The sequence below is a fragment of the Sciurus carolinensis genome, chromosome 1 (genome assembly GCF_902686445.1).
Source record: "Sciurus carolinensis chromosome 1, mSciCar1.2, whole genome shotgun sequence".
Taxonomy (NCBI): Eukaryota; Metazoa; Chordata; class Mammalia; order Rodentia; family Sciuridae; genus Sciurus; species Sciurus carolinensis.
This window is the reverse complement of record NC_062213.1, coordinates 195,831,501-195,853,678: the sequence shown is the minus strand read 5'-3', so window position 1 is coordinate 195,853,678 and position 22,178 is coordinate 195,831,501. Positions and strand designations below refer to the sequence as shown.

General features: G+C 52.8%; 1 protein-coding gene across 2 annotated transcripts in view; it reads right to left on the bottom strand.

The window, feature by feature from the left end:
* Capzb (capping actin protein of muscle Z-line subunit beta) overlaps positions 1-22,178 on the bottom strand; it is a 117,441-nt gene that overhangs the window by 37,622 nt on the left and 57,641 nt on the right. For both annotated transcript variants that reach the window (XM_047552019.1, XM_047552028.1), the window contains exon 3: positions 526-647. In XM_047552019.1, the coding sequence (XP_047407975.1) occupies positions 526-647 (122 nt within the window). The remainder of the gene's footprint in view (positions 1-525; positions 648-22,178) is intronic.

Sequence of the window (22,178 nt, the reverse complement as noted above, 5' to 3'; positions counted from 1 at the left end):
TGGTTTCAATCCCCAGCACTGAAAAATACAAAACCAAGACCAAAAAGGCTAGCTCAGACACTGCTTCCTTCAGCAAGTCCTCCTGGAGTTGACCATGGCTTCCTCTGTGCTACCTCCAATCCCCAGACAGGCTGCATGATCACCCTGCACAGTTACCAGCTGCTGCCTGTGTCTCCCAGGGCAGGGACTAACGTCAACTTAGTTATTTACAGCCCTGGGCTTGGTGGTGGAAAGAGGAGGTGGATCCCTTAAACACAGACCCTCCCTGTGCTCAGCTGAGGGTACCTGTCACATGCACACAACCCCTCTCTCATCGGACTGTGAGTCTTGAGACAATCACAGAGGCACCCTGCAAACACATGCTTGCTGATGGGATGAACGGCCAGGAGGAGATGGGAGAGAGAAGGAAGAGAGGAAAGGGGACAAAAAGACAGAGATGTGGGGGTGGGGGGTGGGGCACAGTCCACTGAAGCCCAGGGTGCTGGTGCTGCTACAGCAGGCAGCAATGGCTGGGTGTGAGCTCACCTATAGGAGTCCCCATCTCTGTTGTAGTCACACAAAAGGTAATCCTTTCCCACCACCTTGTCTCTGGCAATTTTCAGTGGCTGGTCAACAGAAGACAGGAGATCTTCACATAGGCTGGGGACCTGGCGGAAAGAAAGAAACAGGTAGAAACGCTGGTTAAAACAACACTTTGAATTCAGGTTGAAGAGCGATAACTGTAGCCATCTTGTGGTCAGCGTGTTTAACATCTGGGCCTTGGTGCCCTGCCAAAATTACAGGCCTGTTTTTTTCTTTTCCACATGTGCCTGAAATCAACTGTGTCCCTCTATAAAGAAACCTGTTCTTGAATTACACTGGAGCGTGATTTCCAACACAGTCCTCCTTCCAAAAACCCTCTGCAGCTTTAATTACTGGGTCACCAGGGTGGTCTAGGAAGTGCAGTGTGTGGATGCGTGGTATTGGTCTCTGGTGGGCAAAGCCTGAGCTCGAGTCCCGAGAAGTAGGTAAACATTTCAAATACACAGGAATCCAAAGAACGCAGAGAAGAGCCACCCCTGCGTGCTGGAGGACTCCCGTGAGCCCATGCTGGGCCGGGTTTCCAACACGTTCCAGGCATCCCCGGCTGCCTCCTACGGTCAGTCCCACCTGCTGGGAAGATAGCTTCACACTGGCTTCCTTCAGCAGAGCCACAGCTGGCTCATCTCCAGAGGCTCCGCCTGGACTGCCTTACTGAGGACAACCCCAAGGCCGGGGCCAGGCAGGAACGAACCTCAGGGCACACGCTGCTGATTCTGACGCTGCTGGTGAGCAGGTCACTGGCTGCCCCTCCCAACCCAAGCATCCATTTCCACCAAAACACGGGGCCAGGGCGGGGGTGCTTTCCGAGGTGGCTTCCTTCCTTCAGGTATGGGGCCCGTTGTGTCTTAACACGCAGTGGTAACGACATGACCATGACCCTGCGCCCACCCCCTTCCCAGTGGAAAAGTGAACCCTGGGGCAGAGACAACGGATTACTGCCACATGAGACACTGGCCTTGGGCCACCAGCTGCACCAGGTACATTAAAACTCGGTGTGCAAAGCACCTCCTGGCAAAACTGAGGACAGGAGCCTGTCCTGAGGCTCACAGGGATTCTGGTCAACTCTGGTGACAATTCTGCCCACTGCCACTTCCAAGTGCCCACGTGTGTGATGCGCCAGGCGTGTCCCACCCCATGCTGGTGCACTGGGCACTTGAAAAGGCACGCTCGGGCTGTGAAGAACGCATGTCATCCCCATTTGATGGATTAGAGCGCCGAGGCCCAGAATCGTGAAGCTGCCTGAGGGCCACACAAGTGAGCAGTGGAGACAGAAATCAGATCCAGGGCCAGGTGACTCTCAAGTCCCTGCTCCTCCCACACTGCGCCCCTGAATTCTAAGGGGAAGGACCACATGCCAAAGCCACCCCTGGCGCCCACAGCACCCCATCCCAGCCCACTGCTGCTCGGCTATGGCTAGAAAGCCCTTCGCCTGCTGAGGAAAGGGGGCGGGACCTAACAGCTTCCCCCAGGGGCCGTGAACCCACCCACAGGTGCCCTGTCATGTCACAGCTCATCCGTAGTATCTCCATTTCACCACTGGGTGGAGACCAAGCTTCCCCTGGGGGCTCCAGTTTGTGCCTGGGACCACGATCATTCTATCTGTCCAGGCCCTAGAGTCTGACCTTCTAATCCACACCTGCAAGAGGCCTTCCAGTCCCAGGCAAGACACTGTACTTTCCACTACGACTAAGCGGGTGACTCTGAGTTTCCCCGGAGACAGCCTTCAGGACAGGGGCCAGCGCAGGGGCGTGCACACAGGTGGCACCTGACAGGGCCTACTCCTGCCCTCCCTGGGACCCAGCACCCTCAGCTGCTACCCTCAGGTAGCAACACCAGCCTCCAAGCGCAGCAGAGTCCACCCCTCCGCTTCGCACGGCTGCTTCTTAATCCCAGTTCTGCCCGGAGGGGCTGCTCCCTTTTCTCACCACTGAGCCAGCAAGACAACAGGATTTGGCATAAAAGAGGCTTGATTACACTCTTTTTTTTTTTTTGGGTGCTGGGGATCGAACCCAGGGCCTTGTGCTTACAAGGCAAGCACTCTACCGACTGAGCTATCTCCCCAGCCCCTTGATTCCACTCTTGCCCAGGAGGTAAGCCATGTACCAAAGTACTTCAGTCATTTCAGTCATTTCTTCCTAACATTTATATTAACTCATGAAATTTGTTTACTGATTTTTTTTTCTCACTGGAATATAAATTCATCCTGGGCAAGGACTTGGGTCTCACGGTTTTACTCCCAGTCCTACAGCTGTATGTGACACAGAGGAGGGCAGGCAGGTGGAGGGAGGGAGGAAGGGAAGAGCTTCACCACTCGCAGCCTCCCAAGTCTGATTGGCTTTGTTTTTAAATTAGCAGATTGGTGTGCAATAACAATCTCTACCCAAAGAACGAAAATGAACTTGTCAAGAACTAAATTTTAGTCTGAACCTATCCCATTGATTTCACTTCCTGCTTTAGGGGTCTTGTTAAAGAAGTCAGAGCCTAGGCCGACTATAAGCCGCAGGGTCTCTGTTCTAGTGCCTAAATCTTTTTTTTGCGGTGCTGGGGATCGAACCCAGGGCCTTGTGCTTGCAAGGCAAGCACTCTACTGACTGAGCTATCTCCCCAGCTCGCGCCTAAGTCTTTGATCCACTTTGAGTTGGGTTTCGTGCAGAGATAAAGGTTTAATTTCATTTTGTTACATGTGGCTTTCCATTTTTCCCAGTACCGTTTGTTGAATAGGTCATCTTTTCTCCAGTGAATGTCTTTGGCACCTTTGTCTAGTACGAGATAAGTCTATGTGTCTGTTTTGGTGCCAATACCAAGTTGTTTTTATTACTATAACTGTGTAGTAGTAGTTTGAGGTCTGGTACTGCGATGCCTCCTGCTTCACTTTTCTTGCTGAGGATTGCTTTGGCTATTCTGGGTCTCTTATTTTTCCAAATGAATTTCTTTTTTTTTCTTTTTCTTTTTTATTTATCTTTTAATATTTTACAGACTGCATTTTGATTCATTGTACACAAATGGGGTATATTATTTTGTTTCTATGGTTTTACACGATGTAAATTCATACCATTTGAGTAATCATACATGTACATAGGGTAATGACGTCTGTCTCATTCCACCATTTTTCATACCCCCTCCCTCTCATTTCCTTCTACACAATCTAAAATTCCCCCGTTCTTCTCTTACTCCCATCCCCCACCCCCATTATATATTATTCTCCACTTATCAGGGAAAACATTCGGCCTTTGGTTTTTTGGGCTTGGCTTATTTCACTTAGCATGATATTCTTCAATTCCATCCATTTACTTGCAAATGCCATAATATTATTATTCTTTATTGTTGAATAGTATTCCATTGTGTATATATACCAGAGTTTCTTTATCCATTCATCTGTTGAAGAGCATCCAGGTTGGTTCCACAATCTAGCTATTGTGAACTAAGCTGCTATAAACATTGATGTGGCTGTGTTACTGTAGTTTGCTGATTTTAAGTCTTTTGGGTATAAACCAAGGAGTGGGATAACTGGGTCAAAAGGTGGGTCCATTCCAAGTTTTCTGAGGATTCTCCATACTGATTTCCAGAGTGGCTGCACCAATTTGCAACTCCACCAGCAATGTAAAAGTGCGCCTTTTTCCCCACATCCACGCCAACATCTATTATTGTTTGTGTTCTTGATAACAGCCATTCTAATTGGAGTAAGATAAAATCTTAGAGTTGTTTTAACTTACATTTCTCTAATTACTAGAAATGTTGAACACTTTTGCATATATTTATTAACTGCTTGTGTGTCTTCTTCGGTAAAGTGTCTGTCCAGTTCCTTGGCCCATTTATTGATTGGGTTTTTTGTATTTTTGGTGTAAAGTTTTGTAAGTTCTTTATAAACTTTGGAGATAAGTGCTCTATCTGAAGTGCATGTGGAAAAGATTTTCTCCCACCCTGTAGGCTCTTCTCTTCACATTCCTGATTGTATCCTTTGCTGAGAAAAAGCTTTTTAGTTTGAGCCCATCCCATTTATTGATTCTTGCTTTGATTTCTTGTGCTCTGGGAGTCTTGTTGAGGAAGTCTGGTTCTAAGTCAACAAGATGAAGATTTGAGCCTACTTTGTCTTCTATTAGGTGCAGGACCTCTGGTCTAATTCCTATGTCTTTGATCCATTTTGAGTTGAGTTTTCTGCAGGGTGAGAGATAGAGGTTTAATTTCATTTTACTGCATATGGATTTTCAGTTTTGCCAGCTCCATCTGTTGAACAGGCTATCTTTTCTCCATTGTATGTGTTAGGTCGGAATTTGGGCGACTATAGGAGGCAGAGCGGAGCAACTGAGACAAAGGGCAGCGCGCCAAATGGTGACCAATTAAGTGGACAGGAAAACTCCACTGACCCTTAACATCCACCTGTCACTTAGCAGGACCCCTGCCCATTCCGGCCTATAAAGACCCTGGGCAGCCGGGGCCACGGACGATTTTCTCTGGCTCCCTACCTGACCTGTACCCCGGGGGGTTGGGAGTTTCGTCGGAGAGCCAAATTCCAATAAAGTTTGCTTCGGCCGCTTTCTGTCTGATTTTATTTGGCTGCTAACCATGCCCCCGAGCTTACAGTATGTTTTTGGCTCCTTTGTCCAGTATGAGGCAACTGTATTTACATGGTTTTGTCTCTGTGTCTTCTATTCTGTACCACTGGTCTGCCTGTCTATTTTGGTGCCCATACCATGCTGTTTTTGTTACCGTTGCTCTGTAGGATAGTTTAATGTCTGGTCTCTCAATACCAGACACTTTTTCTACTCAGGATTGTTTTGGCTATTTGAGGTCTCTTGTTCTTCCAGATGAAGTTCATGATTGATCTCTCTATTTCTATGAGGAATGTCATTGGGATTTTAATTGGAATTGCACTGAATCTGTTCCAAATGAATCTCATGATTGCTTTTTCTAGGTATGGGGAGAGGAAGGATCGCACAGTGAAACAGACATTATTACTTCATGTACATATGACTGCATGACGGATGTGATCCTACAATATGTACAATCAGAAAAATGAGAAATCACACTCCATTTATGTGTGATTTATCAAAATGTACAAATGCATTCTACTGTCATGTACAACTAATTAGAACAACAACAAAAACTAAATTCTGATGGATGTCAACAACCAATTCCACCTGCAGTTCTACCTCGGCATCCTCAAATATGAAGGCTGATATGATGGGAAAGCAGCAAACAGCTGGAGACTTCGCTGAAGCTTCTGGCGCAGGGTGTGTGGACTTAAAGATGGAGCCCATGAAGTTGCCCAGACTGGAATCACACTCACGATCCTCCTGCTTCAGCCTCCTAAGGAGCTGGGATTGCAGGCATGTGCCACCGTGCCCAGATACTGGTGGGTTGTTGTTGATTTTTAAGGGATGGGGTCTTGCTATGTTGTCCAGGCTGGCCCCAAACTCCCAGGCTCAGAGGATTCCCTGCCTTGGTCTCCCAAGCAGCCAGGACTACAGGTGTGTGCCACCGTGCCTGGCTCAGCCCTGGCATTTTAAATACCTGACATGGTACAGGCACAGTAATGGTGCAAAGATCTGAGAACACACAGACCTGGGCTCTGGCCTCTGCTCTGCTTACGAACTTGTCAAACACAGTGTGTGAGCCACACCAGAGGCAAACTGTCCCTGAAGACCTGAGACTGGGCTTTTGAGAGTCCATAGCCAGGTTCAGACCAAACTTAGAAAAAGAGACATTTAAACTGAACCCCTCGAACTGTGGCAGTACACAGAATAAGCCAGGCTTATCACCTGCCCCGCCACGGGGCTGGTGCTCCACGCACGCTGGTATGTAATTTCTAGCATAAACTCTCGAGTTGGGCCATATTTTTGTGTTCCATTTCTACCAGTCCTGTTTCTTTCCCTCAGAGATAATCTGCTCTGAATAATGATGCTATCGTCATTGTAGGGAACAATGTCAACTATGTGGTGTGCCCAGAGATTGTGCCAGAGTAGGTGCCCAAAGACGCACCACTCACGACCCAGCGCCAACTGCCAGTCCTGTCCCACAGCCTGCCCTCCTCCTCTGGCCGAACACCAGCCCACCCTCTGCTCGCTCAATGTGCAGATCTGCGCATGCGCCTTCCACTTCAAGATCCTCCCCTTGAAGGCCTGGTGCACAAAACACAGAACGGCCAGTTTAAATCTGAATTTCAGATACACAATGAGTACCTTAACATCATGTACCAAATGTTATTTGCTAATCTGGCAACCTACCCCCTTCTCTCTTGAACCCCATTTGTCTTAGACCCAGCCCAGGTGCCAACGTCTCCACCAGGATGCCTTCAGCGACACTGATGTCAACTGAATCCTCTTGCTCCTGGGAGGCTATTCCCCGGCTGACATTAGTGAGCATTCTCCTTCCCAGTTCCTTTTGCTTTGCATCCTGTGCTGACTCTGCGTCCCACAGGTGGCCCCAGCGTTCAGTCTGTGTTGTGTTCCCTGGGAGTGGATGGCCATCCTGTGATCTGAGGTCCCATCGAGAACCAGAACAATGGCAGTTTACCCGTCACCTGGTCACTCACTGAACAACTCTTTCTCCAGGCTATCCCACCCGCCTTCGCGGCAGGCTTAGAACAGTGGAAGCAACCACAGTAAGTGTCACGGACCATGAGTTGGAACAGTGATTGAACTGAAAAACACAGGTCCAAGCAAAGCTGACTGTCCACTCCGGGGTGTGCAAGGCTCTGACTGCTCTCCACAGTGTCCCTCTGAACTGCTTCTTGGCCTTTGTAAGGAATAGTCAGGAAACACCAAAGGTGTCAGGCCAACCCAGGCTGCTGGGGACTTGGGGCTGTAGACAGCACTGTGCTGCCCAGGAGGGCGCCCACTGTCTTTCTGGAGGCAAGTACAGAGTTGGGTCAATTTCACTGCCACCAGGGATCATGGTCACATGCCAGGAGGCAGGGACCACCACGGTCTTGCTACTGGCACCCCCACCTGGCTCCCTGATACCTGGGATGGGGGCCCTGGAAAGACAGAGGGATGGGTGGGGACAGAGCAAGCAAGGGCTGGGAGAGGAAGAAACCACAAGGCAAAAGGAGAGGAAGAGGCCAGGCCACAGCAGTCGCCTCCAGCGATGCCTCCCAACGAGGAGCACGCTGGGGCGAGGCCGGTGGTGGAGCGCTCGCCTAGCACGCCCTGGGTTCGCTCCCCAGAACTGCAAAGAAGTTTAAAAAGCACACTGCACTTAGGCACGGCCGCACACGCTGTGGTCCCAGCTCCTCAGGAGACGGAGGCTCAAGGATGGCTTGAGGCCACGGGTTCAAGATCAGCATAGACAATGGTGAGAGACCGTCTTCAAAACAAGACGAGGGCCAAGCACTACGCTCAGGTTCGCACCTCAGCCTGCAGAGCGCGCCACGTGGTCCTGTTATAAAGAAGGGGAAACAAGGGCCACAGAGAAGAGCTACCCAAAGTCGCAGCTACCAGCCAGTCTAGGAAGACACGGGAGATACAGTCCAGCTGGACTGGAAAAAAAATCATTCTGCTTATGCCCAAACTATCTAACCCAAGAGCAGATCACATGAAAGGAGAGGCAGATCAGAAGCTTCCGGCACAGTAAGGCTGTGTCTGTGCTCCCATATGGTTCCACTTTGCCTCTTCCTCTTCTCCATTAGTTATTAATGTTGAAAAAAATTGTTCAACCAGAAAAAAGAAACTTGAGATGAACCCTTAAAAAAAAAAGACAAAAAAAAAACCCAGCACTAAAGCCAGACCCACTCAGCTCCACCGATAATCTGATCCATGGCCTCATCTCTACCAAGTGCACCCTTGTTCCTTGGTATTTTTACAAAAAGGTCAAGTGACCACATTCCATCATTTGATCTGCCATTGGCCGAGAGCCACCACAGAGATAAGAATCAAAACAGCCCCGTTCACTCGGGGCACGCTCAGGTGAGCAATGCTGGTAAGGCAGAGCTGGCTGTCCCAGGGCCCCATCGCAACAGCGTCTTAGCTTTGGGCTGCGGGGTCCCGCTGGCCAGCAGAGGGCTCTGTTTACAATCTAGTCACAATTTTCCCAAGGCCTCAAACTTACTTACCTTGTATTAAAAATAAGTCACCAGAGTGTTCCTAGAGGCACACACGCCAGCGTCAGAAACAACACTCGGTGCAAAATCAAACCCTGGCTGCCATCTCCTGGTGGAATGTATCCCTCCCACACCCACAGGAACCAGAGCGGGTGTCCCGTCAGCCTTGAAGAGGAATTCGGCCACAGGATTCTGCCACAGACAAGGTGGACGTGCAGGCGCCCTGACTAATGGGGAGACGCCTGGAGGCAGAGGCACAGGTCCAGCAGACACCTGAGGCCAGGACGCTGAAGGGGATTGGACCAGCGCCCAGGAGGTGGCAGGGGTCAGGGAAGACAGCCTGACGGGGAGGAAATGGGTGCTCTGTGGAGGGGAGGCAGGAGCGGCGACCTTCGTGAGGAAGTCGCGGCTCTTCTCACGAGCTCGGCTCTGACGCAGGATGGCAACGCACTGCGGTGGGCGAGCTGGAGCAGGAGCAGGACAGAGCGGGGCAGAGCCGCCGGCCGCTGGGAGGCCAAGGCAGCTGCTCCCACCTGGGGCTAGAGGATGGTGGCAGGGCCCCTGGCCAGCCAGCTGGTGGGCACCCTCGAAGGGCGGGTGGGAGATCTGTGCCACTGCTCAGTGGGAGGGAGACCCCGCTGGTCACAAGCACCTGAGTCTGAGGCAGAAACACGGCCACAGAAGCCAGCTTTCCTGTGAGAGTCCCGAGGTTTTGATGGATTTTCCCCAAGGCCTTGGGGAAAGGGCCCGCAGGCCTGGCCTGCATCTGTGCACCCAGAGGCAGCGGCTTGTCTGGGGCGGGGAAGCAGCTATGTCCCAAGTGATCCAGGAAGTGGGGGGCCTAATTGAGTGGGGGTCCCAGGCATGGAAACACATCACCCAGGACGACAGCCTCATGGGCAGGTGCTGCAGGTGGCATCAGCACCTGCTGAGGTGGGGCAGATGGCCCCCTCCCACCTGCGGTGACAGCCTCCACGCAGGGCGCTGGCCATCCAGCTCGCACCTGGTGGTGAGCACCAGGCCTCCTCCAAAGTGTAGGACCCGCTGGGCCCACAAGGCCAGGGGCTCCCACCCCAGCTGGGCTCAGAGGACGAGAGGAAAAGAGAATTTATTAGGGGTGGGGTGGCACTGTGGGACCTTGGGGACCAAAGCCACCCTGTGGGGGACACAACTAGAGGAGACTAGCGGAAGCCTGGGGCTAGGGGTTTCAGGGCTGGACTCTCCTCGACTGTGGGCAGGGGTTCTATTGCTCAACACTTGAGCAGAACCTGGCAAGAAACAGGCCCCTGACCTCCAGAGAGAGTGCCGCCCGGTGCCACACAGCAGGGGTGCCACCCAGCTCCGCAGACGCAGCCTCCACCTTCCTACAGCAACTGCTGGGCTCTGGGGACGCTATTCTTGAAGTATTAAGTTCAGGCCCCGCTCTTCATTTGAAGACTAACTTGCAAGACGCACCGTTAATTAGAACCTTATTAAGAGGAAGAAGCGACTCCCCACTTCAGAGACATTAGTAAGCGCACGAGCTCCGACCTGACTGAGGTGGCCTCGCAGCACCGTTGGCAGGGCCATCTTGCTCCCACGGGGCACAGTCGTTGGCTGGGGTTCTACGACTGGCCGAGGGAGCCAATGCTGGGAAGTCATTTCTGGCCAGTCAACATTTTATTCTACTTAGAAATGAGTTTTTCGCATGCCATCAACAACCAAGAACTTTCTCAAGGAATAATCAAGTCCCCTCCACTTTCCTTTCCTTAGGCAGGTGCCCCAAACCATCCCCGAGATAAATAATGAACAGGCAAAACCCCTGGGCTTGCTTCCTACTCAAGACTGGAATCAGAGGTCAGAACGGCTTTCTGAAGGATCAAGAACGGCAGGACAGACAGAAACTAAAGACGAAATTAAAATCCACGTATGGGAGTGGTCCAGAGCGCACACAAGGCTCCTGCTGTCCACGTGTAACCCTAGGCTTCCCTGGGGAACGACCCAGGCAGTGGCAGACTAATTAAATTAACTCTTTTCCGGCCAGGAGTTCTTCTCACCACCCAAATGGGGAGAAGCCAAGGGTCTTTCGACCAGAACTAAGGATGGTCTCTGAGGCTAGAGCACAACCACCAAGCACCTTCGAGTTGCCAGAGAGGATGTGCAGGGGCCTGCCCTGCAGCAGGCAGGGAGGGAGGGGCCCGCCAAGTCTTGTGGATCGCCACTGTCCTCACCACCAGGAACACGGCCACCCCTCCTCTCCCCAGTACTTCCCAAAGCCTTCTGGGCACAGGCAGTCCCGTCTGCACTCCTGCGGTCCCCGTAGACCACACAGGTTTGTACTGGGTGCTGGGTGACTCCTCAGGGCAGGGCTAGGCGGTCTGGAGCTTGGCATGAGGCTCGTGGTGCTTCCTGAGCGTGGAGGATGGTGCCGAGCTGTGGAAAACTAGGGCCACTAGGCTTCAGTTCCAATCTCATGAAGTCCATGTCTGCCCCAGGGGGCAGCTTCTAGAACATTCCTCAGGGCCTCTTATGGAGATGGGACTGGTGGGGAGACTGCCTGTCGAACCCGCATGGTGTCTCATCACCATGACCACCAGTCCTCAAAGCTGGATGGAGATCTGAGCTCAGGGGCCGGCCCTGCCCTCACCCCCAGCGTGCTCCTGCTGCTGGCTGTCCTCAGGCCTGCTGCTCAGTCTCCACCGTCAACTACTGTATTGGTCGCGCTCTGAATCACCTATCTTTTGGAGGAAAAGACCAGGTAAAAATGCACAAACACAACTCAATACGAGGCGGTCTTTCTCCAAAGAGAGTAACCTCACCAAAGGCCTCCACTCTCCACATTTGGTATTAAGGAAATTACGGCCTCAACAGCAGAGATTCTGAGGTTCGGCAATGTGCGAGGCTCTCTTCTAGGCACGTGAGTGACGCATGTCACAGCAGCCCTGTGGGAGGTAGAGGCAGTGGATCCCAAATTGCTCTCTGAGGCACAGGTAGGTTAAGAAACCTTGCAGAAGTGGCACAGTTAGGAGGTGGCAGAACCAGAATTCAATGAAATCCATACACCTGGACAAGAGTCCCCAGCCACTCGGCCAATGTGACCTCTGACCTCTTGCCTGGCAAGTAACCTGGAGGTAAAAGAATTTCAGTTGAAAGAATCATCAGCTGGATGTGGCAGGGAAAAGAGAATGGCAAGACTGGGATTCTGCACGACAAGGTCAGTGTGAGCCGAACCTCTCATCAAGCCTCTGTGGGTGAGGCCGCGTGTCCCCCTGGCCTTATGAACCACGTGTGTGTCCAGTGTCCACCCCCACACCCCAGGCCGGGGAGGAAAGCTACAAACAGGCCACCACGGAGGGATGTAAAGCAAGCATCCGGCAGGGACACCTTTGAAGAGAGGCACACGCCACCAGAATGAGAAGCCAGCCTCAGAAAGGGCGACACCAGGGACAGGCAGGAATGGCCACTCTACCCTGATCTGGGTGGGCTCGGCTGGGCTGAGGAGGACAGGCCCTCAGCATGAGAGTCACCCCTGTACCAATGCTGAAGGGGACTCCCAGAAATCCCACGTGCTCCGCCTGGCATCACAGGACGACAGTGAAGAACCCCACCGTGGGCAGCGGCCACACGGGTGATGCTTTCAACATGGCAACCCTGGAAGCCATCCTGGGGTCCAGCAGGTTTGCCCCGACTCTGGGATGAAGAAGATGATTTCCAGAGTCACTGCTGTGGGAACCAGAGCGGCCTCACCACCCCTGGGAGGTGAACGACCCTGTGAAGCAGCAGCCTGAGCCACGGGCAGGCGCGAGCCTGGCCTTTCCACGGTGCGCTCCGCAGGACACTCCAGACCACAGGCTTCTGAACAACCCGACGGCCTTCCAGATTCCAGCAAGACCTCCACTTCCTCCCCAGCACACCTGTGTGCGAGTCTGGTGGAGGGAGGGCCCGGGGTAGCAGGGGACGCTGAGGCACACAGGGAACAGGTGGTGGCTGTCCCTCTTCCTCAGCACAGAACTGCCCTGGCTGGACACAGCATCCGTGCAGGGTTCCCTCCCTGGAAAGTGTCTCCTTGGTTCTTGTCATTTCCCTGAGGTCCCCTGGGGAAAGGACCACACACGGACACAGGAAACACCCGTAAGTCTGCTGGGGACGTGGCCAGCATCACTCGGGCGGGTCACACGTCCCTACCTCTAGCACCAAGAGTTCCTGCTTCTTCACTCTGGCTACTCAGGAAGTGAAACTCAAATTTGTGGCTCCAGATAAATTCACTTGGGATTAAAAATAAAGTCAGTGTCCTCACCTCAAAGAGCTCAAAGTCTAAGATGAAAGAGAGGGACACACTGGAGTACCATCAAGAGGAGAGGAACGTGCTGGGTGCGAGGGGCGAGGAGGGTCAGCCCGGGACAGCCACTCTGGAGGTGGGCACAAGTGCCGGGGTCTCCTGGAAGCTCATTCCAGCGTGCAGGTCACAAAGCAGCATCTGGTACTGGGCGCCAGAGGAGTGTCTGCCAGGCGAGGAAGGGCAGTGTGGCACTTGAATGCTGCTGGCCGCAACCCGTGGAGACACTATGACCCACTGGCTGTGCACCTCAAAGTGGTGTTTTACAGCACGTGAATCTTATCTTCACAAAGCTGTTTTTTTGTTTTGTTTTGTTTCGGATGGGGAAAGTCAAGAGAGAAGGCCACTCCAGGCAGGACAGACCGACCTGAGAGCACAGGGCTCTGCAGAGAACGAGTTCACGGCAGATGAGGTGACAGTGTGCACGTGGCCAGGACAGGGTCATCTTCCTCTGCACCTCCAGCTGCAGCTACCTGACTGCTCGTCCTGATGACTTCGGCACAGGAGTAAACCATGTTACACAGGACACCCGCCTGTGGGCGAGACACCAGGGCCGGCTCTGCCAGGAAACCCCACGACACTGGACGAGTCCCAGCCACCCAGCCCGTTTCCTCATCTTTGAGAATGAACAGAGCAAGCTGGGCTGTACGTTCTCTGAAGCAGAGGGAGAAGAGGAGCCCTGGGGGCTGCGAGCACACAGTGCTGGCCCAGGCTGGCGGGAGTGGGGAGGAAGTCAGGCCCACCCCTTCTGGGACCCCAGCCCCTCTAGGGCTGTCTGAAGAGAAGGCTCCACTAGCCGAGGGGATCAGCAAGGCTTGCTTCAGTTTGGGGATCCCACAAAGCTTCAATTTACTTATTATCTCTCTCAATCACCCAGGGTGTGGTTTTGAGAGCTAATCAAAAGTTTGTGGTACTCTTCCTAAAAGGAAAGCTGTACCGCACAGGCGCGGTGAGGTCTGAGCTGGCCAGGCCAGGCCTGCCCTCTGCTCGCAGCGATGCGAACAGGCACGAGGCACTGCAGGGAACTGCTCCCGGGGTGGGGAAGAAGGGAAGGCTTGTGACCTTTTAAGACCCCCTGAACATCACAGAAAACGCCTCTCAGAAAGTTTCCAAGCTTGGTACACAAATCCATATCCCCTTCTCTCTCTGCTCCAGGACAGATCTCCTGCCCAACCCCTGCTCCCAAGTCAAGCTGTTTTCTAGAGAGGCCTGGATTTCCTTACTGCCCGTGCCCAGGTCTTCATCAGTTCCAGCAGCCCCTTCCTGTACCTGACACCTGGTCACCGGCAGTTAGCACATCAACTTTTTTTGGGGGGTGGGTACTTGGGATTGAACCCAGGGGCACTCAACCACTGAGTCATATCCCCAGCCCTATTTTGTATTTTATTTAGAGATAGGGTCTCACTGAGTTGCTTAGTGCCTCACTTTTGCTGAGGTTGGCTTTGAACTTGAGAACCTCCTGCCTCTGCCTCCCGAGCTGCTGGGATTACAGGCGTGCGCCACCACACTCAGCAGCACATCAATTTTTAAAGGGCAGGTTGGAGTCACCAGAAGATCTGGGCTCATGCCAGACAGTCCATCTCCAAACCACTGTGGACAAAGGCCCCTGGGCCCAGTTCAACACCAGGAAAAGCAGACAGCATGCCATGCTCTCCCCAAATATTTTTAACCTGTTTCCAAACCCAGATGTATTCAAGAGGTGACCCAGGCACTGCCCGCCTGCCTAGAAGCTCACCAACCAGAAGACAGAACCTGACCAAAAGGAACATCTGTCAGACCCTCCTCAGCTGAAGTCCCTTGCTTCACACTGATCCTTTGGTTTCTAAGAGCGACAGGTCCCGTGAAGCTTCTGAACTGCAGGGGCCAGGCAGATCCCGCCTGAGGAAACCCCAGAACAGGGAGGCCAAGGATGATCTTTGTGCATTCCAGGTGAATCCTGGCCCCAGGTGACAGGAACCAGGAACCTTCTTACCTGGGACACTGTGGCCTCCTGCTACTCATCCCAATTCTCACCTACTTCTAGTGACATCTTCCTAACAGGTTGGTCACTATCCATGAAATAGAGGACCAAGCTCTCCTGCTCATTTGCCGGAACGCTGCTCTGGTTCCTTGTCCCTGTAAAGGCTCCTCAAGTCCCAGGGGAGCCAGCAGGGGCACTCGGAGCACTCCCGCCACCTCCCACTGCAGCATGAGATCGACTCCCCAGACCTGAGTTTCCCACGCATAAGCAGAGTGAGAACCAAGAGGGGAACAACCTGCTCCAACAGAGGTGGGGTTTTCAGGGAGACCTGCTGAGTGGTGAACATTCTGGAAAGATGGAATTTTAAACACAAACACAGAAGGGCAGAGACGGGAGGCAGAAGCGCCCTGCACACAGCTGGGAGGCCTTTTAATTGGGGAAAGACTTGCAAACCCCGTGGAGCGTGGGCAAATCCCAGAACGGAAAGAATGTGGAAACCAACAGGCAGCTGACAGGCTCAGGCCCTGCCGCTCACTCGCCAAGAAAGGAGCACGCGGTCCTCGCCCCTGCCACCTTTCAGCAGCCCCGGGTGATCCCTTAAGTACCTGGCCTGGGCAGCCAGGTGGAGACTCCCCTCAGGCGCTTCCACGGGCAGCCCGCAGGAAAGCTCCCACCGTGTCCTCAGGAGACACGGGGTTCAGGGGACCAACATCTGCGTGCTGGCCTTTCCGCAGGGTACAGGGCATTCCCACAAGTATTTCCACTGAGTCTGAAATACCCCACACGTGGGCAGATGATCCGTAATGGCACACAAAAATTACATCACCCCGCTGCTGGGCATGTCCTGAGGGGACACCTGCCTGTTTGTCCCCCAGTTGGCAGAAATGGAAGTAGTGGTTTTCCCCAAGTAGCTGACACCCTTTTGATCTTTTTCCTTCTGGGATGTGACCAAGTTCCACGCAATCCTGGGTACACTCTCTTTACTATGGTTAATTTAACTCTACCCTTGAGAACACCCTGCGCCCCCTAGCAGAAATGAGAGCATCACCAAATCTGAACTGTTAGGGACAGGAGGACTGGAACAAAGGCCCGGACTCTTCACCTTCTCCTCTGCCCAAATCTAGAAGTTTGGGAAAGAGGGCAAATCAGGGGATTAGGTCCCTCCAGACAGTACCTGCCCTACACAGAGCCGCAAGGGAGACCACAGGCCCTGGGAGAGGCCAGAGAGGTTCTGCCCAGATCGAAGCCAATGGCAGGTAAACCAGCAGCTCAGGAGGCCCTGCCGGACCCCATTCGCAGTCTGGCACAAAAACCTGCCAGGCAACTCCGGGCACCTCCTCTCTCATCACAGCTTCCCGAGGACGCGAAACCTCTGCTTGGAGCAGAAGAAAGCCTGCCTTCTCCACTGTGCAGACGAGGAGGCAGCCGGGCCACAGCAGCTCTCGGGTCGCCTGCATGTTCAGGGTGCGCCCAGACCCAGCCAACCCAGACTGTCTCCAGGAGGCATCTGGGTCCTCTCTCCTCACACAGCCTGGGAAGCTCAACACGCAGCCCTCTCCTCCCAGAGTGGCGCGGGGGTTACTGCCTCGCCAGCTAGACTCATTTCAGACCGCACGCGGCCAGGCAGTGTACTGGGGGCCTGGGGTTGAGAGCCGCTCACACCCCTTCTGCACAGGAGCACCCAGAATGTGGTCGGCAAACACTTGCAAAGAGACCAATGCCAGGGGGTGCCAGGCTGAACGGTCCCTGCCATGGGGGCCACCCCCGGCCTCCCCACGGCCTCTGAGGCTGGATCTGTGCGTGCTGTGACTGACAGGCTTTCTTATGAGCCTTAATTGTGAGCTCAACAGGCCCAGAAAGGTAGCGATGGAGGTGGCAAAGGGGCAACCACAACCCGCCGGGTTAGTGAACAGAGTGTCAGCCTGATGGGGGCTAATGACCCAGAAGAGGAGGGTGCACTCACTGGGCAGATCACTCTCCAGCAGGCACCCTCTGAACTCCAAGAGTCCTTTCTATATGCAAGGCCTCTGGGTGTTGCCCTCCCCAGGACAGGGCTTCTGCTTGGGGTGACACCTGGATGCAAGGTCCTGTGTCATTACCATGGACACCTGCATCTCCATCAGCACTTCATCTTTCATGATGGAAGGCCAGACAGGACGCCCTGCGACATGTAAAGGGGAAGCTACGTCCTACGAAGACTGAATGACTTCCCTGGCACTAATTATCGTGAAGATATCTGCATTCAGAGTCAGCTGTCCGCTGGTGACCTTCGGACCAAGGAGAAAGCTATTCCTGGAGGAGATGCAGGCCCAGAGAGCCAGGCGGGAGGACAGGCTTCAGAGTCACACAGCTGGGGCTGATCCCTACCCCACTACTCAGCAATTATCTATGAGGCTGAAACCAACCATGAAATAAGCCTCTGCTTCCTCAACTGTGAAATGAAGCCTGACCTTGAGGTGTGCGGTTTATCATGTAATCCCAGCACACCCTGCCAGAAGTAGGGATGAACCCAGGGCCCCTTTCCCATGCTACGTGAGCATTCAGCCACTGAGCTGCTTCCACAGGCCTGGTGTGTGGTTTAAATAAGCTAATAAGTAAAGGGTCTGGAACAGGACCTGGTAGACAACAGTTTGCTAGTGGAAAACCAGGAGACCAGCAGGGTTTGTTGGGCAAATCTGATGTGACCTCAGAAACTCTTGCTACTATAAGCCAAGTGCTATGCTAGCAGCTTTGTGTCCATGACCTTTGATTCCTGAGGTCGCAACAGGCTCAGAGGTCACAAAGCTGAGACATGGTGAAGACGAGAGCAGGCTTGATTGGGCCCATCAGTTTCAAGGTATCCAACCATCTCTCCCCTAGGCTTCTCAGTGGACACCTCAGACACCCAGGCTCAGACTAGCAGCCTAGACACACCTGGCCAAGAACCTGTAGATGCCTAATCCCCAAGCATGTCCTCAAAGGCTTTTTCAGCTAACAAATAAAGGAGTGGAGTGTGTGGGCGACAATCATCGGATAACCCGTCTGTTCCTGGGACACATGCAAAACAAATCGGCACTCTGCTTCGAGTCTGGCTTCCCTCCCTGGCCAGAGGCACCTGCAGGATTGTTCTGCAGCAGGGATCCAACAGGTACTAGTGGGGGGCTGCTCAAAAGGCCTGGGTGAGAAACAGACTCGACAAGACTGGGGGAAGCTACCAACAGAGCATCCCCGGGCGACTGTGAAAGACCCTCAGAAGTGGACTTGGGGGTTCTCCAGCTGGGGGAGGGGGGCCTGGGCAACACTGGAGGCAGAGGGTGGGAGAGATCAGAGATGTGGGTTCAAGAGGGAGAGGTCTGGAAGATACTGGGGCGTGGGAAAACGATGATCAGCCCTGGAAAGGTGGGAGGGAATGCCGCGGAAGGCTGGGGCCCTGGGTGCAGCAGAAGGTTTCTGCAGGTCCCGACCTCACAGGTAGCCTGGCCCGTCTGGGCAGCTGGGGTCTGGTAAGGAGGCCAAGTGACCCGTGAGGCCACAGTGGCAGCTAGCTTGTCCTTGGACGCTGAGATCAGCCCGACTCCTTGCCATGGGTCCGACCATCCACCCACTTACTCTGTGCAGCCCCTGCCCCAGTGCATCCAGGAACTGCGTAACTGGAGAAGTTCGCTGGGAGAGAGCACCTGGCAAACGATGACGAAGAGCAGCGGAAAAGACCCAGATCACGAGGCATCCACCCGGCCAGGCAGACCAGGAGGCATGGTGTCAATCATGTGATCTCTGCAGAATGAAAACCAGCAGCCCACAGCCTCCACTCTGACCTTCTGACCTCAGCGAGCTCTGGGGCCCAGGGCAGCTTTCCATTCAGAGATCCTCGACTTGGCAGTTAAGGGAAAATGAGGGCAGACAGCTTTCATGACCATCTGCAAGGCCTCACCGGAAGGTCTTGTGTGCCCCTTGTGTACCCCTTCCAGGTCAAACACACGGAATCCCAGCCATCTTGCACTGGGTCCTAAGATGCTCACTGCACTCTCACAGCTGGGGGCACCAAGGGGGAGCCAAGGGTCCTAGGAAGCCAGGGGAAGATGAGCTAACAGCACCAAGCACCTGTCTGCCGTGCACCTGTGAGCATCAATGTGTGTTCCCAAGCCCCCTGACTGCCTGGGTTCAGTTTTACTATCCTTATCTTGCAGATGGAGGAAACTCGGGGTGAGGTGACGCATCCAAGGTCTCAAAGTTGGAAGGTGCTGCACCAGTAATGAGTCCCAGTCAGCAACAGCAAACACGGAGGCCAAGCCGGGATGTGCACTGCTGGAAGGCCCACCTGCTCTGCTCCCTGCATACCTTTACCACAACGGGTGGCTATGTGGCCACAGACCTGAGAGAGATTGACAGCTCTTCTGTCAGCAAAGGGGATCCTGGAAGTAGTGGCCTCACTGAAAGGTACACCTGGTGACATTCCAACTCTAGGCCATAGAACCCCGAACCTGAGAAGATGACAGACCACTAGGCCCTCACTTCACAGAGGAGGAGAATGAACTCACAGAGCTCTGCCAGCACGGGTAAGTTAGTGGCAGACCCAAGGGTACTGCCCAGGCTTCCTGACCTTCCATTCGACATGCCAGTGTCATTTTATTGGACACAGGGTCACTCTGTTCTCCGCCTGCCCTTTTCCTTCCTACCGAGGGGAGCCTGATCCAAGGTACCAGGACAGAAGGTTTTGAAGCAGTTCTCTATTTGCAAGGAAAGGAAATGAGAAGAAAAAGAAAAAGAAAAATCCAAGGAATCTAAGTTTTTCTGCCCATTTTACCAAAGAGTTATGAAAACAAAACACTTGGCTAACATCACATTTAGGATCATTGTCAAAAAGGGCCAGGATCTAGTTTACCGGATGTGCAGGTTACAGACCTTTCCAGGAAACCAAGGCTTGCCAAAGTGCTTCCTCAGAGTAAGCTGGAGAAATGCTGAGCTAAAGGGAAATGGCTTCTTTGCCTTTTCTACCTCCCTCCCTTCTTTTTAACTGCAGGTCCTCTCTGAACACTTAGCAAGCCACTCTGAAGGGTGAAGCGCCTAGATCCCTCAGGAGACTCAACACCAAGGGGAGGGGACCCCTTTCATTAGAAAGCCAGGAAGCTGCAGGCCACAGTCCAGGAGGAAACAGAACCCCAGGCAGAAGGGTGGTACCCGAAGTCACTTCCCCAGCCACAGGCCTTGCTTTATCCTGCACATCCTCCTGCAGGCAAAGAGCTTGTGCACTAGATGTCCCATTTTCTCCCCTGGAGATCCCCGTGTGACCAGCTCTTTGTGTTCCTGTCTTTTCATCTCCCCAGGGAGTGAAGAGCACTGGAGTCAGGCTGGGCGGGTCCCTAGCCTGGCTGCCCAGGGCCAAGTTGCTCCTGCTCTGCTTCATCTATGGATGGGGACAGAAAACTGACCTCAGAAGGTATTGTGATTGTTTCAAGAGAGAAGTTCTTTGCCAAAAAGTGCAAAAAATTTTCAAGGGTGTTCTTTGCCTTTTAATTCTATTTTGTGCCTATTTTTAAAAGTATGTTAAAAAATTACATGTAGTCGAAGCTATCATTTTGGCATGAGTGTGTGTATGCCTTATATAAAAGGCTCCCCCTGCTCAATATTAAAATTGTGTTCTTCTTGCTGATTCCTTCATGTTCATTTAATAGTTAACTCTTTGGTTCATTAGAAACACAATTACATGCAGCTAGGCACGATGGTGGGTGTCCATGTAATTCTGGCAACAAGTTCGAGGCCAGCCTCAGCAACTTAGTGAGATCCTGCTTCAAAATAAAAAATAAAAAGGGCTGTAGCTGTAGCTCAGTTGTAGATGACTTGCAGAGCATGTGTGCAAGGCCCCAGGTTCAATTCTCAGTACTGGGAAAAAAAAAAGTCCATTTCCCTGAGGCAAGTTCCCTGCCTTCAATTTAACTTTAGCAGGATTCGTAAGAAATGGCATGCTATAATTTCTTTCTTCTTTTGTGATACTAAGTATTGAAACCAGGGGCATTCTACTGAGCTATGTCCCCAGTCCCTTTTTTATTTTATTTCTTATTTTGAGACCGGGTCTTGCTAAATTGCCCAGGCTAGCCTCAAACTTTTGATCCTCCTGCCTCAGCCTCCTGAGTGGCTGGGATTATAGGCATGTGGCACTGTGCCCAGCTGGTTTTCATTTTTAAGAGAGCAGTTCAGAGGAAAATAGCTGGAGGCGACAGTTGGTTTGGACACACCCATCACGTGCCAGGTACAGGACTCTGGGAAGCCCTGCCCCCTGTGCTTCAGCATTCCCATCTATGACCCTCCTGCTCACCTTCACAGAGCAGCTGTGAAGATTAAACAAGGAAACGGGACATGCGTATTAATAATAAAGCCTGGGGCTGGGTTGTGGCTCAGTGGGAGAGCACTTGCCCAGCATGTGTGAGTCCTGAGTTTGATTCTCAGGACCACATATAAATAAATAAAATAAAGGTCCAACAATTTAAACAAACAAACAAACAAATAAATAAATAAAGCAAGCCAGCTTATACGTGAGTACTTCTAATCCCTGATGTTAGACCTCTAGCAGTCATTTACTTTTTTTATGCCATTCATTGTAAAAAGACTTTATGGGGAATGAAAGAGGGCAGAGAAAAATTCTAAACCAGGGACCAACAAAAATATTCTTATTCTGAATCTCATACTCTGAAAAAGAACAAAAACATTCTGGTAGCTGTCTGAATCAAGGTGAAGGGAGACAGTGAGCTTTCTGAACCCCGGCCATGACGGGACTGTCCTAGAACTGCTCTGGATGACAGGCCTGTCATCATGGGCTCCTGGAAAGCCTCCCCGCTCCCCAAGGAACAAGCGCGCGCCCACCCGTCGGCAGCCCCTCAACACTCAGTTCTTCACAGTGGCCACTCATCTCGTCTCGCTGGGCTGACGAGGGACTGGCACTGAGACACAGAAGTCCTCAGAATTCCAAATCACCTCCAGTCACACTTGAGGGGAGCAGGGCGGGCAGGGCCCCCAGGTAGCCCTGCTTCCTCTAAGCGAACAGGCTCTTTCTTCCTGGTTTGAAGGTACTGCCTGGCTGCCACCTCGGAACAGACCAGTGGCTACAGTTAGGGGCAGCATCTTGTCCTGACAACGGGCTGGGGTCATGAAGGGCCACTGTCCTCTGGAGAGGCAGGGAGAGGGCCAGCTCAGCCCCGATGGCCCAGGGTCTGCTTTCCCATTCTCCCCACCTAACAGCCATAGTCGCTCAGAAAGCAGGACGCTGGCAGAAAAAGGCAGGCCACAGCCTTCCGAGGATGCAGTGCACT